This window comes from Pipistrellus kuhlii, unplaced genomic scaffold (assembly GCF_014108245.1).
Source record: "Pipistrellus kuhlii isolate mPipKuh1 unplaced genomic scaffold, mPipKuh1.p scaffold_m20_p_14, whole genome shotgun sequence".
NCBI lineage: Eukaryota > Metazoa > Chordata > Mammalia > Chiroptera > Vespertilionidae > Pipistrellus > Pipistrellus kuhlii.
In genome coordinates, this window is record NW_023425449.1 from 11675660 (window position 1) to 11692449 (window position 16790).

The following is a 16790-nucleotide window of genomic DNA, read 5'->3' on the forward strand; positions in this document are numbered from 1 at the left end:
TTAAGACTACAAAATGTGATTCAAATGACTTTAAAATGGCATTACCCTATTTGCACAGTGGAAGAAATGAAACCTGTAATGTATTGAAAACAACCTAATTAAATACAAAAATGAAATTCTTTGTTGTTAAAAGTTTTCATTGGAAAGGATTCTTGATAGATATCATTAAAAGAAGTGTTAGCTGTGGGTTGAGAATGGGTCTAATTTTTCATCTTAGAACTGAAAACTTACATTGCCTCCTCCTATAAAAGCAGAACCTCTTTCCTGTGTTTTTTCTTTTTCTTTTTCTTTTTCCCCTAGATGTTTTCAGTATAAACTTGACCATTTTGATATGGTTGGATATGGGTCTATCTGAAGTGATGAAAAGTCTTAATTATAGAAATGAAAAAGATACTCCTTTAAATTTTATATGCTATTGGGTATAAGCAGTTCTTTCTATTGTGAAATAGAAATCAAGCCACTCTTGGTAACTGGCTGTGTTTATATGTAAATGAATTTTTAAAAACACTTAAAGGTTGTTTGAGAAATAAAACTATATTTAGGAAAATGATGGTCAGCTGACGATATAAACAAACTTTACTCCCTTTCTCCCTCCTCTCCTTTTCTTTAAAACAAAAAAGAGTCTAAAATATATGAAATAAACTAGATTAAGGCCTACTGAGTCCTGTCCAATTCAAATTCCTGTCTCCTTCCTTTCTCATTCTTCTCTATTTGTCATACAAAATGCTTGTAGGGTGGCTTAAATGTCGATATATATATATATATATATATATATATATATATATATATATATATATATTGCTTTTATACGAAGTTCATTTACAACTATTGATATTTCAGAGAGACCAGGTAAACATTTATTTCTCAAAATCTGATAAGATTTACCTGCATTTTGGCACTTAGAAGGCTGAAATTTGGCCTATAATTTTTATCATTTTTCCTACTTTAAAGAAAATGGGCCGTACTTGATTTCTGAGTTTAATTCCTCACTATTATATTGGTAGTTTTTCCTTTTTCTGGACAGTGAATTTTTTTTTTTTTTTTAATTCAAAGCCCAATTTAAATGCCACTCTTTTTCCTTTCCAATTTAATTGCTGTCACTTGTGGTTCATACTAGTTTACTAGATATTTTTTTAATTGAATGTAGATTAGGTGCTCAATAAATGCTTCTTTCAGTGAATGAATGTTATCTAGAGCTTTTGGAAAATAATTGTGCATTCTTAGGTCATTTTTACACATGGCTTATACTCTTCCTGTCTGCCACATGTGCTGTTAGTACTCAGCAACATTGTGACCCATATGGGATAATTTTATAATTGATCCCTCATTGTTTTAATTTGCTTTTCTTTGATAATTAGTGCAGTTTAATGTTTTCCATGTATATTACCCAGTTCTATTTTTAGTTTGGTAAATTGTGTGTTCATTTTTTGCCTGTTTGCTTATAGGGATTTGATTATTTTTCTGAAGATTTATGTGAACTCTTTATAGTCTAACTAATTCTATACATTAAAATATTTTACTATATTTGCTCTGAATACTTTTCTGAGATCTAAGCTTACAGTTTTTATATAGACAAAGCTTATAAATCCTCATAATTCTTTGTTTGCTTTTTGTTATAAACTATTCTTCCTACCTACTGATTTGGTACTTTGATTTTCTTCTATTTTTATTTAAATATTTTTACAATATTTAAATCATTGACCAGTGTTTGTGTTTGTGTTAGTGGGATTAAATATGTGTTTTCAATAAAATACTCAGAAAGCCACCTATCATGTCCTCAGTTAAGGTTATTTTTCGGGCCAGGTGAGTCTTCTTACTTGCAGAGTTCATTAACCAGTATACTTGTTTTGTTTGGTATACAGTTTAAAATGATGTAAATTTGAATGCTTAGATGAAATAAGCACCCTACCTGGTATTATTTTATTGCTTGTTATGGCTGCTACCCATTATTACTATTCTTGACCAATGGTAGCTGTTCTGGTTGATTAGTATTATGGCTGGCTACTGTTCTCATTAGACATTGCCTTTACTGATTGCCAAATATTTTGAATATCACTCTTGGACCACTCCCTATTTTCTTATATTGAGACCAGTTCATACATTTATGTTTGTGACATCTGGCAAATAGACGTACAGATCGTAGAGCCAGAAAACGTGGGCTTTGTCATTTTACAGTAGTGTGACATCTGATAGACCACTTAATTTCTCTAAATTGTTTCCTCATCTATAAAATATTTCTGTTTACTTAATTAAGTTGTGAGTCACATAAAATACCCTTTATGTTTGTAAAGTAATATAAAAGTTTAAGGTATCTGTTGTAGAAAATATTTCTTCATTTGGTTATTGTTTAAATTATTTATTGAGGGATAGAAACCTTTCACTTAATAATTGAAGTTAAAAGTCTTAAAGTACAGATAGCAGAGTTGAGCCTTTATATTCAAGTGGATTTTTAAAATACTACCATCGCACAAATAATTTTCAATCAAGACATATCCATGTATTAGTATGAATGACTGGATGGTGCATCACTTTTTGATAAGGGCAGAATATTAAGTGAGCCCTGAAAGAGGCACTCCTGTAACTCCAGCACCCTCTGGCTCACTCAGCCACAATCTCTGCTGGTTTCCACAGCCAGACATTGTGGGGCCTTCTCTTCCTGCCACTGGAACCCTTGAATGGGGGGCTGGTGTGGGATGGGAATCTCCTCTCCTTACAACCTCCGCAGCTGAGATACCTCTCCTGACTAACTGCCACACGTGAATGTAGGACCAGCCCAGCTCGCGCCTGTGCCCCTCCTATCCTTCTTGATTTGGCTCTTTTTGTCCTCAGTTGTAGATTTCTGTTTAGCTAGACTTCAGGCAGTTCTGAATGATACTTCTTAGTTTTTGTAATTTTGATGTGGTTCCGGGCATCTTGAAGGGAAGCTTGTATTACACTCTTTTTTTTTAAAAAATCAAATTATCATCAAATTATCTCTTCCCCTAGTAAGCTCTGTGAGAGCAAGGACAATTCATGTTTTGTTCACTACCTTATCCCCAGCAATTGCTGTAATTTCTGGCATGTAGATGGTGCTTGGTAAATATTTATTGAATGAGTAACTGGCATTCTGGATCATTATCTATCAAGTAAGATTTTTAGATTATCACTGAGGAGTGTATGATTAAGAGATGGCTTGGAATTATCGTAAGGTGTTTTAATTTGAAAAGGGCGAGGCAGAGTTGACACTTTAAGAGTTAACAGAAGGAGGTCCAGGTTTTTTTTTTGTTTGTTTTGTTTTGTTTTTAATGAAGAAAGCACGTTTATCCAAAGCTAATTTTATTCAAAAGTACTGCATACACATAGTCATGTATACTATAGTTATGATATTATATGTTGATGTCATATGCAAATATAAGCCATGTTCCAGTTTGCTTAGGGATTTTAATATGGTCAGGGCTTTAAAAAATCGAGGTGCAATTAACACAACATAAAATTAACCTTTTAAAAGTGAACAATTCAGGTGTATTAGCACATTGACAATGTTGTGTAATCATCACCTCTATTTAGTTCTAAAATATTTTCATCCTTTAAGCTGTTCTAACCATTTCCCCAGCCTCTGGCAACCACCACTTTGCTCTTTTTCCTGTGGACTTGCCTATTCTGCATATTTCATGTAAATGGAATCATAAATACATGCCCTTTTAGTCCTGGCTTCTTTCATTTAGCATAATGTTTTTTAGGTCAGTTCACAGTGTAACACATGTCAGTACTTCCTTCATTTTTTATAGCTGAATAGTTCACTGTATGTATATATTGTAATTTGTTTAATCATTCATTTGTTGATAGACATTTCAGTTGTTACTAACCTTTTGGCCATTGTAAAGAGTACTGCTATGAACATTTATGTTTGAGTACCAGTTTTCCATTTTTTTGAGTGTATAACTAGAAATAGAATTGCTGGGTCATATGGTAATTCTATGTTTAACTTTTCTTTTCAGTGTTTTGACTAAATACTGTTTTCCATAGTGCTGTACCATATTGCATTCCCACCAGCAATGTATTTGAGTTTTAATTTCTTCACATGCTTGCTAACACAGCTTTCTATTTATTTTTATTTTTATTATAGCCTTCCTTGTGGGCATGAAGTGGTACCTTGTTGGAGTTTTGATATGCATCTCTTAATGGCAAATGATGATGATGTTTAACATCTATCTTTTATGTATGGCCATTGGTATATTTTTGGAGAAATGTCTGTTCAAGCTTGTGTTTCCATTTTCCTAGTCTGTCTCTGACGTGTTCATTTTTTCAGTTCTCATTATTAGGGTCAGAAATCCATGGTGTGGGTGGGTGAGGAATGCCCTGGCTAGAAGCAGGAGGAGTGTTTTTAGTACTTCATGAAGGAGTCTCTTGGCAATCCACCCTTCACCTTTCCTCTGCTTTATGTAAAACTGTTGGTTTTTATTTTCATCAGGAATGGGTTTGTGTCCTGGTGGGTGTGGCTCAGTTGGTTGGGTGTGATCTTTCCTTGCTGTTCAGTTCCTGGTCAGGGCACATTTCCTTTCTATCTCTCTAAAGATTAACATTGATTTATTAAAAAGCACCCTATTTTAAAGAAAAAAGAATAGGAAGCATCAGAGGGAAGAGTGTCTGAATTCACTTTTTCAGGACAAATAGCTGCAGTATTGCTACCTCATTGTTAGAAGATGTGGAAGACACTGGTATCTTAGGGTCCTGTTGATTTGGGGGATGTTATGTGTTTTAGGAATGACATTTATAATTTTAAAGAAAGGAGAAATTTAATGATGAAATTTTCTTTCATTAGTAAAGTGTGTAATTAGAATGACAAAGATTATCAAAGAGACAGAAGAGGTTCTCAGACTTTTACTTGGAGCCTTTTCCTGGAGGTTCGATGGTCATCAGAAAGAAGTGCTTATTACCTGCTCACTTGTAAGAGTTTATCTAACGCGGTATTTCAATCAGGGTTTTTAAATATTTCTTTCCAGTTAACAGAAGATGAAATTGCAACTATTCTTAAATCCACTTTGAAAGGACTAGAATATTTACACTTTATGAGAAAAATACACCGAGATATAAAAGCTGGAAATATTCTTCTCAATACAGAAGGACATGCAAAATTGGCTGATTTTGGAGTGGCTGGTCAGTTAACAGTAAGTGTAATAATTTTGGAAATACTTTTGGCTTATATGTCGGTTTGATAATGTCTAAACTTTAATGACTTTTTGGGGGTATGGAAAGAAATGTGTAAGTTCATTGTTATAATTAGAGTATTTTTTATTAGTTTTATTTACAACTTAAGAAATATTGAATAAATAGGAAAATATATGTAATCATTGAAATGATTAAGTGTTCAAAAAGGAAAGCCACATGGGTTAATTTATGTAACTTCCCTTGTTATAGTTCTGTCTTTAATGACGATAGTGGAGGTAAATTACTTGTGGACTCAGTTATTTTAGTTAATATAAAATTCTTAAATCTGTCATGTTATAATTAGCTGAAATTTTAGGAAAAATAGTCCATTTCATCTGTAATCTACAGTATTGAGGCTTTCATATACATAGTTTTAAGAGTATGCTGGCAAACAGATTCCTCAGTATTTTTGTACTAGTATTTATGACTACATTATGTTTTTTGCAGGACACAATGGCAAAACGCAATACTGTGATAGGAACTCCATTTTGGATGGCTCCTGAGGTAATTCAAGAAATAGGCTACAACTGTGTGGCTGACATCTGGTCTCTTGGCATTACTTCGATAGAGATGGCTGAAGGAAAACCGCCTTATGCTGATATTCATCCAATGAGGGTAAGAAAATGATGGTTTTTCTAAAAATGTCAATGTTGTAGCATTGCAGTGTTGTGATGTCAGTGTAAAAATATAAAGTAAGTTAAATATGTTCATCTGAATTTATGTTCTGTGCAAAAATGGTAAAATTAGCTGTCAAAGAATAGTGACAGTTAACTTTCTTCTAAATCCTTAATTGTGAGAAAAGAAGTGAAAACTATATATGCTCTCTACAATACTGTTTCCATCCCCACAAGATATACCTGTAAAATTTCCCTGACTTTTTCAATAGAAGAAAGAGTTGGTAAGTTCACTACATTCTTTATTCATTGTCTTCTCCATGTTGCAGTGGAGGCATTGGAAGAAATCAGTTCTATCTTTTCTACTCACCCTACAAATTCTGCTGTTGTTGTTTTTAAATCCTCACCATAGAATCTGTTTATTTATTCAGAAGGGGGGGAGGGTAGGAGAAACATTGCCCCCCATATGTGCCCCCACCGGAATCATGGGATGCTGCTCCAAACAGCTGAGCTCCCTCCCGGCCAGGGTGCCTGTCTTGTGTTTTTGTTTCTCCCCCTTTTCTTCTCTTGTCTGAGGCTAATACAGCATTTTTAAAATTTTGATTTCTGATATCGCTGTGTACTTGTTAGTAAATTAACCTTATTTCTTTAGTTAGTGCTTAGTGAGAAAACGTAATGTCTCTTTTATTGAATGTTATATGCTCTATGAACACATTTTCCAGGATAATTTTTAAATTTGAAGTACATACCTTGCATATTCAAGCCTAATTGCCTATGCTTTAGGGTTTGTGATAATACAGTTTTTACATTTATTAGTTTGTGGATCTCAGTTTATTATAGATTAGTTTATTTATCTTTGTAAACTTATTGCCCCCTAGTGGCTGTAGTCACCTCAAGACGAAGGGATATTAGAATGAAGGGCAAAGAAAGAAAGGGAGAGAGGAATGTGTGTGTGTGTGTGTGTGTGTGTGTGTGTGTGTGTGTGTGTGTAAAGAGAGAAAATGGTGTCCGGGTGACAGGAGAAATGTGTGAAGTAAATAGTTGGGAGGAAAAATAATGCAGTATTTTAGTATATCTTGAGAAGAATAAATTGTAATTATTTCTGATTTGCAATGTCGTTATGGATTGAATTTCAATAATAAAGGTAGTGCACTATGCCTAAAATACTAATAAATTTGCTTGCCACTTTACAGAGAGTTTTTTTTTTAATAATACAGTGGTGTAAAATATGTATTATCCTCTTCTACTTCCTTTGCTAAGATGAAAAATAAAAACAACATGAACTTGTTGAATAACTTGAAAAATATGTACAAGGTCAGCATAATGTTGATTCTCATTCCTTATCTGATTCTCTTATATTAGTTATCTTTGGTACTTTTAGTTAGAATGATTTTAGGGTGATCCTCCAACTAGGTGTATTTGGGCTTGGTTTTGTGAGGTAAACGAAATTACCCAAGGCTACCTAGCTAAGTGCCAGAGCTGGGACTTATCCCAGGACTTAGACTGTTACTGTTCTGCTTCCTCCTTGCGTAAATTTTATTTTCCCATTCAATAGTCTCTCTAGTGGATAGCAAAGAATTGTAATATATGGCCCTACTTTCCAAGATCATAAAATATCACTTGACAGTTTGATTTAACAATATGAAATAGTAAGAATATATTTGAAGGTATTATATCTCTTCGTATTCTATCTATCTAATCTATCTTTTAATCAGATTTTCTAGGATGCCTTCCTCACTTTTTTTTTTTACCAATTGAAGCTATGCCCATTTTTTAAGTCCCACCTCAGTTTTTATTTTCTAGTATACTCTTACTTGATAGTTACTACGTTGATTTCTTTTGTCCTTTATAATTTGTGTATAAACAACTCTTGACTCTACAGTTCTTTGGCTATTTTATCAAGTGTTGCCTTATGCGTTTCTAAGCACCATATGGTTTTAAGTTGCTACGTAAATTATTATTATTTAACTTACCTTATGTTTGTGAACTACCTTACAAATTATACTGTGAACTGCAAGTCTTGGGAAACTATCCAGATCATGTTGCAGATAGAAGTTTTCCAAAAGTTGAATCTTCACTTGAAAGCTCAGATCTTTATCATTGTAAACAAATACTATGGTTTTTCTTGAAATGATAGATTGACTTGGTTCATTTTTGAGAAAATGGCTTATCAGATAACCAAGTTTGAAGAGCTGTGGTTTTTCTGTCAGTTATTTTTTCAAGTGAAATTGGTGTTCCTTGAAAAAATAGTTACAGCTTCTATAGCTTGCTGTTCAGTCACACAAATGTTTTTCCTTGAAATAAGCATTGTTCTGCATGGAGCACATGTGCATTATGTGTATTTCGCATTTTGTCACAAAGAATATTAAAAAGATATCAGTAAATTTAACTATTTACTGCTTCATCAAGGTTTGAATAGTTTGGTGAGGGTCAGGGTGGTAGTGGATGGGAACATAAAAGAAAGCTGAGGAAGAGAGAAACAAGATGGTGAAGTCCCAGCTAAAGATGGAAAGTGGAGGTTGTAGTGTTATCATTCTTGGCTTGCCTCTAGGAATGCTCAGCCATGGAATGGAGTGCATTATGGCCTTGATCCCAGGTTTGGGTTGTAATGAATGAGTGTCTTAGAAGGATGGGGCTACAGTGCAATTAAGAATACTGTTCAGAGGATAGTTGAGGGTTACCAATGGGGTTTGACTGGAAAAAGAGGAGAGTATAAGGAAATGCAGGGATCAAGGAGCTAGACAATGTTCTTCACTTTTGCTGTATAGCAGTTCCCTGGGGAGCTTTGGAAAGTTTCTGGTGCCTGAGTCCTACCCCACACCAATTAATTCAGAATATCAGTCTTTTCAGTGAGGTTAAAGAGCGGATGAAGTTGTAGTTAAGGTACAAGAAAGCTGGTAGGATATCAAACTCTGATCAGTGAGTGAAATATTGAAGTTTTCTTTTTAAATTAAAATTTCTTCTTAAACAGCTCAGTACAATAAATATTTTAATCATTTTAATGAGTGGGTTGGATCAAGTGGATATTTAAAAGATTGTGTTATTTGTTGAGATGACACAACGTCTAAGTGGCAGCACTGAGATATGAGCTCAAGCTAGTCCATGTTCTTGCCGAGGTACCAAAGAAATATCTTCCGTGTTTTCAGGTGACCCTGAAACAATGTGGGGCTTAGATGTAGTTGAAAATTTGTGATTCTTTCTAAACTTAACTACTAATAGGTTATTGTTGATTAACACATATAAATAAATAGTTGATTAACATATTTTGTATGTTACAGTGTTTATACTGTATCTTTTTTATACTGTATCTTAACAAAAAAGTAAGCTAGAGAAAAGAAAATGTTATGAAAAAATCATAAGGAAGAGGAAATACATTTCACATATTGAGGAAAATCCACATGCAGTTGAAACCTATGCTGTTCAAGGTACGTATATCACATCTGTATGCAAACGGAGGAGTGGCCAACAAAAATAAGAACTCTACCAATCATATTATATCATCATTATAATTATTAATTTAAAATATAAGCCTTCTGAGTTTGTTCAAGAGGGGAAGGAAATATAGACAGATTTAATTTTTGTGTGTTTTGTTCCCCATTTACTTTTTGGTAGCAATATTGGCTTATGAGATAACCAGTAGTTGACAAAGTTGTCACAATAGAATGAAGAAGTGATTGACGGAAAGACTACTGCAACTAATGGAGTTAAAGAAAGCTAGTTCTTTTAATATAACTAAAGGATATCATACAATTTACTGCATAGAGATGGCTATCTAGAACAGGAGGCTGAGTTAGGATGTTGGGGGCCAGCTTCCCTCACCTCCACATCCTGGGGTGGGGGTGGGGTGTCCGGCCCTGTTGATATTGCCTAATTGGAGTAAGGCTCCTAACTAGTCTATCTGAAATTACCCTTGGCCATTCTCTCTAGGATGTACCTCTTTCTGCTATGCCTGCCCTCTAGATCTATATAAATAGGAACAACTCCAGAACAGTGATGCTGACTCCCAAGACTGAATGAACTAGGAGTTGGTTTCCTAGTATTTTTCAGACATACCACCCTTTGAGTATGTCCATTCTCCTGGCCTGCTTGAGAACCTTGCTTGCTTAGGCCAGCAAGAATTTAGAGGGAATTGCTACTGCCTGAATAGTCACTAGTTAACATTGTGCTTTTTACTGATTAAGCTTTTGAAAGACATATATTTCGAGTATCAGAGCCAAAGGGATGTGAAAACTCAAAGTAGGTTCTAAATTAGAAAAGTAAAGTAATTATATTAAATTGGAACTTGGCGGTTAATTGAGAATGGGTCTTTTGAAGGTATTAAGGCTGAGGTAATTTGTTTTATGTGCCTTTAGTATGTCATTTTATCAAATATTGATACTTTAATCATTCCTGAGAGAGAATAAGAGATATTTAGAGTATCGCCGAAACCGGTTTGGCTTAGTGGTAGAGAGTCGGTCTGCGGACTGAAAGGTCCCAGGTTCGATTCCGGTCAGGGCCATGTACGTTGGTTGCGGGCATAACCCCAGTAGGGGTGTGCAAGAGGCAGCTGGTCGGTGTTTCTCTCTCATCGATGTTTCTAGCTCTCTATCTTTCTCCCTTCCTCTCTGTAAAAAATCAATAAAATATATTTAAAAAAAAAAAAGATATTTAGAGTATCAATATTCAAAGAGGAATTTCCTAATAAAAAGAGCTATTAAAAATACTGGATTTGTTTGATGGCAAGGGATGAACTAAATTTTTTGGTTTTGATAGAACTTTCTCTTTTAAAGAAACATTTGTAGTTTATGCAAATCTAGTCTTTATTGCGGTAAATAGTCATAGTATCTCTGTAGTGAAGGACACCGATGAAGTACACACTAAAATATGTAAAACTTTCTAAACAGAGGACTGAAAATGTGCTTATAAATTTTTTTCCAGCTGTTAGATTAAGATTAATGAGTAATGGCAAATGGAAGTAAATATATTTGCTCAAAATGTTAACTGAAACAAATTTTATTAAAACCCAGTTTATTTTTACAAATTAAATATGAAGTCACCAAATTAATTTTAGTTAGTTAAATAAATAAAATATTAAATAAAATTTAATTTTGAATTCAGTTAACCACAGACTTCTGTGGAGAGTAGGTTCCTCACCCCCTTAGGAAATATAATTATTTAAAAAATCAGGAAATGAGTGACTAGCATCCTTTTTCTAAATATCCATCACTGTGTCCCTCCATCAAACCTAAGCACCCCAATTGGTAATCCTTTGGGAGGCCTTTGGGTCAGATAGTTTTCACTCTCTGTTTATAACTTGCAGGTCTACAAGTAGAGGATTACTTATTTGTAGTTAATTATATCCTAATGGGTGGGCAAAAGCAGGTTTACAGTTGTGAGTAAACCTATTCTTGTATTATATGTTATTCCATACAACTATAAACTTTCTTGCCCACCCATATATTACTTTGTTTTATGCAATAAATGTGTTCTGAACTTGTATAAATATTTAATAGTTGTAAATCAGCATTTTAAATTCTTTGGATAGTATTTAAAAAAATAATTTTAATGACACCTTTGTAATGAGATTAACACTCTTGAACCTTATGTGCCATGTAATTGTGTACATTTTTATGGTAGGATATAACGGTTAGCACTCACACAAAATTTAGTCATTAATATTAAAATATTATTGATCTAGTATTAATGTTAAAAATGGAAGAAATGCATATTTTAATGTGGAGACAGGGAAGTCAAACTCTGGGTCAGTTGGGTTGTTTCTGCTGTTCTGCACTGGTTTATTCACATCAGAGAAAGTAAATGTCATTTAACTATGGATTTTTGGTTTTTGAAGACAAGTACCCTGACATTTTCTTTCTGTATTCTTTTACTCCTGTTCCTCTCTCCTTTGTTTCTTTCTATAAATATTTAGTGCACATTTATTATGCACCAGTTGGACTTTGAGGATGTAGTGGTAAGCAGAAGAGACATGTTTCTTGTTCTCTTGGAACTTTTGAGTCCAGTGCAAACTAGAATTCTTATGTTAGAATTCTGTGGCTCTATAGGGGTAGATATACATATATATATTATTTGGAATATAAGACCATACATACACTGTTATTACTTTATTCAATTATATGTACATATGATACAGATTACATGGGATCCTGTGGCTATAGGTGAGAATTTTATTACCTTGTCATTTCATATATCACTTGTTTTTTTTTCTTGAATGTATCCTCAGCTTTCTTTTTTTCTCCTCTTCTCGTTCCTGCATTTACTTCCTTTGTTCCCCCCACTGGACATGAATGCTTACATACCCCCCCTTCCCACCTTAGCTTTCCTTTATTTTCATATTGCCTTTTTGCTTCCCTGTATATTTCTTACATTTTTCTGCTGGATTCTTTTAGGTGATAACTTGATTCTACTAACCACACTTTCAGATCAGAAATAGCCAAGGATCTAAAGGAGTAGGCAAATTGGATCATTTCAGTACTACTTTCAGAACATATGGTTTTTCACTCTATTTGAAAGTTAGGTTTTTCTGCCCTGCGGTCCTAATACATGTGGGAGCACTAAGCATTCCAACCCCTAAATTGGGGATTAAGGTTTATTACAGAGACAGTTTCAACATATTTCTGTCCAGTTGGAATTATTATTTTTGAAGAGATGAACAAGGAGGAGAACAGTATGAACAGATCTCAGCTTCTCTTGGTTGAGCATGCTGAGGTGACCCTGGAGGGTTTTACAGGGAAGATAAATTCCCACTGCTAATTTATATTCAAACCTTACTACTATTGATGTTGCCAAGTGCTTTGTTTGGTTACCATTGAGGAAACAATCATCATTTTCCTACTGACATACAAATTACATGAATATAAATTATAGTTTTGGAGACATTTTTATTAAGTACTGTATTGCCTACAGTAAGAATCATTGAGAAAGAATTACACTAAAATACATCTTTGTAAGATTTTAATGTGGGATGCTGACAGAGACAATATTTCTCTGTATTTGCGTGGGAGCATTTAAAAGGAGACCATTTAAGTTGATTTATTAATGATTATAAGGTGGCATTTCATTTCAGGCTCTTTTGACTGTTCACAGTATTGAATAGATTTCACACTTGACCCATTTTTTTGTGTGCACACACAACTGCTACATAATACATAAAACAGTATTATCTTTACTATGTAATCTACCTTGATTTCTGTTCTATTCAATATCAGAGTCATGTTTCATTGTCTCTTTTTTTATTCTGTTTCATTAAAAATATAGGTGGTTCAAATCTGTTCAGTTGATTCCATGATCAGTATTAGTTTGTAACTTGCATTATAGAGGAAAAAAAAAAATCACTGAATCAGGCTTTAGAAGTTCTTACTTCAAGTCCTGAATCAATTTTGTTATCTATGAATTAGTTTAAAGCATTTTCATATGTCCATTTCTGCGAGTTCTGTAAATGAGCAGTACATATAAAATGGTAGCTATATAGATACATTAAGTAGCCTTATGAAGTTACTTTTCAAATCTCACATAGTGACAATAATTTAGTTCAAGTTCTTACAGAGAGTTCCTAATAATATTTGCCGTCACCACTTAAGGAGCTTTTGGGTATGAAAAGGATCAGTTGCTTTAACATCATCTGACGTTGTTTTAGGGGACCCAGTAGAGTTGGAGATATTGGGACTTTACACAGTACCCAAAGGAGTCTATTGCCAGCCAAGAGAGGTTGCTGACAGCTTTTAAGCCCTTCTTGTGGCTGCTGAGATGACTTCTTCAGTCTTTATTAAAAAAATACGGAAACAATGAACCCACGAGGACAGAGATACAAGTGGACTGACTCTTTTCTAACCTCAGGTCAGACTGATATACAGATGTTTTCCACTTCATTTTCACTATAGACTGGCCCCGAGATGGAAACTGATTCAAAGGAGAGTGGAATGAGCTTTCTCTGTGGCAAACAATTCAGTTAGCGGACCCCCAGAATTTGCATTTAAATATTAGTGTTTGTGCAGTTGTGGATTTTTCTGGTACTAGAGGTCAGAATTTTTATCAAATAAAAATAGGGACTCCTTAAAACAAGGGTTTTTTGACCCAAAAGATTGAAAACTGTGACTCTCAAAATCAATGACCCTCAAGAAAGTTTCTTATTATGTTGCATATTTAGGTTTTGTTTACCGGGTACTTGATCACAGCACATCACTGTTCTGTGTTTTAATCTGGGGACAGATTAAATATGTATGTATATGGCATCTATGATTCCCCTACCCCAAATATTCTTTTACTTCTGGAAAGGATCGTTTTAGATCTGCTAGTTACTGTCCAAAGTTCCTCATTCTACTGATTTAAAAAAATCTGAATTCTCACATCACCTTTTTTTTTTTTTTTTAACTTTCTTATGGCACTTTTAAACTTACTGTGTATTATCTTAGTTATTATGTAGTCTTATTTCTCTTACTAAATCTAGGTGTGTTTCATTTCAGCTTTGTGTGTCTAATTGAACCTAACAGATTGACTTATACATAAGAGCATCTAATAAATATTTCTGTTCAATATGTGCTCAGTTCCCTTTCCCAGTTCAAAGATACTTCTCAGGTGTTAATAGTGAAATCTGGCAAGCTTACATTCTTCTTTCTTACAATAATAAATTTTGTATTTATAACAGATTAAGAGTTAGTGAAATAAACTAAGAAATGAAAGTAAGTAAATAGTAACCAAATACAACTTGAAAGGCCTGTCTTTTAAATTTTAAATTGATATAATTCATGTACTTTTTTTTTTTTTGTATTTTAGATCCTATTCCCTTATTGAAGAAGATCAGAAAGACTAGTGTGAGCACTGTAAAGTGTTGGCTTCTGGACAGTAGCTTAGGTTTGCTAATCTATATATATAAAAGGCTAAGCAACCATCCAACCATCTGACCAGTAGCTATGACATGCACTGACCACCAGGGGGCAGACGCTCAACGCAGGAGCTGCTGAGCTGCAGAGACTTGGCAATGGCGGTTCTTGGGTGATACACCCCAGTACCAGAGAGGAGGGAGCCCAATTCTGGGGTGTGTCACCCGAGAACCACCCTCTCTCACTCCAGGACCCCTCAGGGGATGTCAGAGAGCCAGTTTTGGCCCGATCCCACAGGCCAGGTTGAGGGACCCCACCTGTCGGAGGGACCCCCTCTCACTCCATAGATGTGCATCCAGACACCAGTGGGATATAATTGTTAAGTCTTATTGAAGACTTACATTTTAAAAGCATGTGTATAGGCTTACTATATTGATCTTACTTAAGTTTTGTTTTGTTTTTAAACCAGCCATAGAAACTGTTTAGACCTTAGCCGGCATTTATTTTAGAAGACAAATATCTACAGTGTATGTGTTGGGAGGTTGGAAGACAGTTATTGACTGTAATTTTAAGTGTACTAGTATAACATTTAAAAATTTAAAATATTTGGAGGAAATGCTATCTACAGCAAATTTGACTTGAAATTATGGCTGGAGAGACATTTAAAAAAATGAAGATCAATAAGGCTGACTTTAAAATATATGAATATTAGTTACATTCTTGCAGAATAGAATTCTGTAGCTGTCTATAGAGGACTATATTAATCACAGATTAATGATTTGATTATGTTAATTTAGTTTTCAATAAACTTTTACATAAATACAATCATCTTTATTACATCTGTGATCATTTAAATAGCCTAATTACATGTAGTTGTGCTATGTAATGAAAGGTAAGGGATAAATGATCAGAGGTGACTGTAAGCATTGCAGTAAGTGACTTACATACTGAAGGTCACCATTGTAATTGGAAGGTTTGAGAATCTTTTAAATTCTGTAATCAAATGAATGATATCAAAGGGAGAAGTAATTTAACATAACAATTGTGGCTTATACCGAACATATGTTCCTGTTAATAAGTTGCATTATGGTCTTTAAGGAATTGTACGTAGTTAGTACATTTTGGTTCATTTGATACCCACAGTTTTTCTTAATTTTTATTAGTGAGTTGTTACAGTGGTTAACAAGAAATACACAGATTTAAGTTGCAATAGTTTTCCCAGGGTTATATGATCTAACTTCACAAGCTTCTTGGACATATGTAGATGCTTTTCTATTTTGCTTTAGTTATGACATACAATTGATATAGGCAAGCATGAAAGCTTGGTCAAATTTTCCCATTGCTTTTTCTGGATCTCGCTCAGGTTCTGTGGTATTTATGTAGAGCACAATTTTGTTATTTGGGAATGCATGTTGAAATTATCATGTGCACTATTTTGCTGTAGGCCTGTTGGCACTGCCACAAAGGTAATACACTGCCAGTAGGCCATTTCCTTGTCGGCTGCATTTACAATTTAATAGAAATATTACATGACTTTTTAAACAAGTGTTTTGGCAGGGAGGAAATGGCAGATTCCATACAAACAAGCATAGCTTCCTTTCCTTAACCACACTCCAGCTACTCAAGAAATTGTACTTAGTTTCAAGTTTGGGGGTTTAGGAGTTGAATGGGAAGTCAGGTTGAAACAGGAATGACATTGATATTTACTATAAAATAGTTACGTATTTTTAACTGCTGGGTTTTATTATTATATAGTTTCAGTGAGTGACAACCAATATATTTCTGGATTAGAGCTGAAGTTATATTTACTATGCACTTCACCTGACTGGGGATATCTGGTTTTGATTGCTTGAAAAGATCAGGGCCACCAGATAGATTCTAAGATGATAGTATTGTTTTTGTAGGCTTTTATAGTTTTGACTTTGCTGTGTAAATTGGTCCTTCATGACCTTTGCCTAAGCGCTGCTTTTATATCAACTATGAAATCATTTTGGGAACCAGAGAATATGGAAAGAAAGTTTGTAGACTTGACATAAAGTATACTGGGTTCCCAGGTTTCCCAAAAGATGGTCAGTTTGTTTTTGTTCTCTGTTATATATTTCCAACATGAAAGGTGACGTTTGCAGTTTCTAAAACTTGGATGTTAGTCCATTCCATTCTTACGGAACTTAGT

General features: G+C 34.2%; 1 protein-coding gene across 5 annotated transcripts in view; it reads left to right on the forward strand.

Moving 5' to 3' along the window:
* Positions 1–16790, forward strand: part of STK3 (serine/threonine kinase 3) — a 195186-nt gene that overhangs the window by 44733 nt on the left and 133663 nt on the right. For 4 of the 5 annotated variants that reach the window (XM_036436767.2, XM_036436765.2, XM_036436764.2 and 1 more), the window contains exons 5-6: positions 4983–5147; positions 5635–5802. The exons of the other annotated variant lie outside the window; for it this stretch is intronic. In XM_036436767.2, coding sequence (XP_036292660.1) covers positions 4983–5147; positions 5635–5802 — 333 coding nt within the window. The remainder of the gene's footprint in view (positions 1–4982; positions 5148–5634; positions 5803–16790) is intronic. 5 annotated transcript variants of the gene reach the window in all.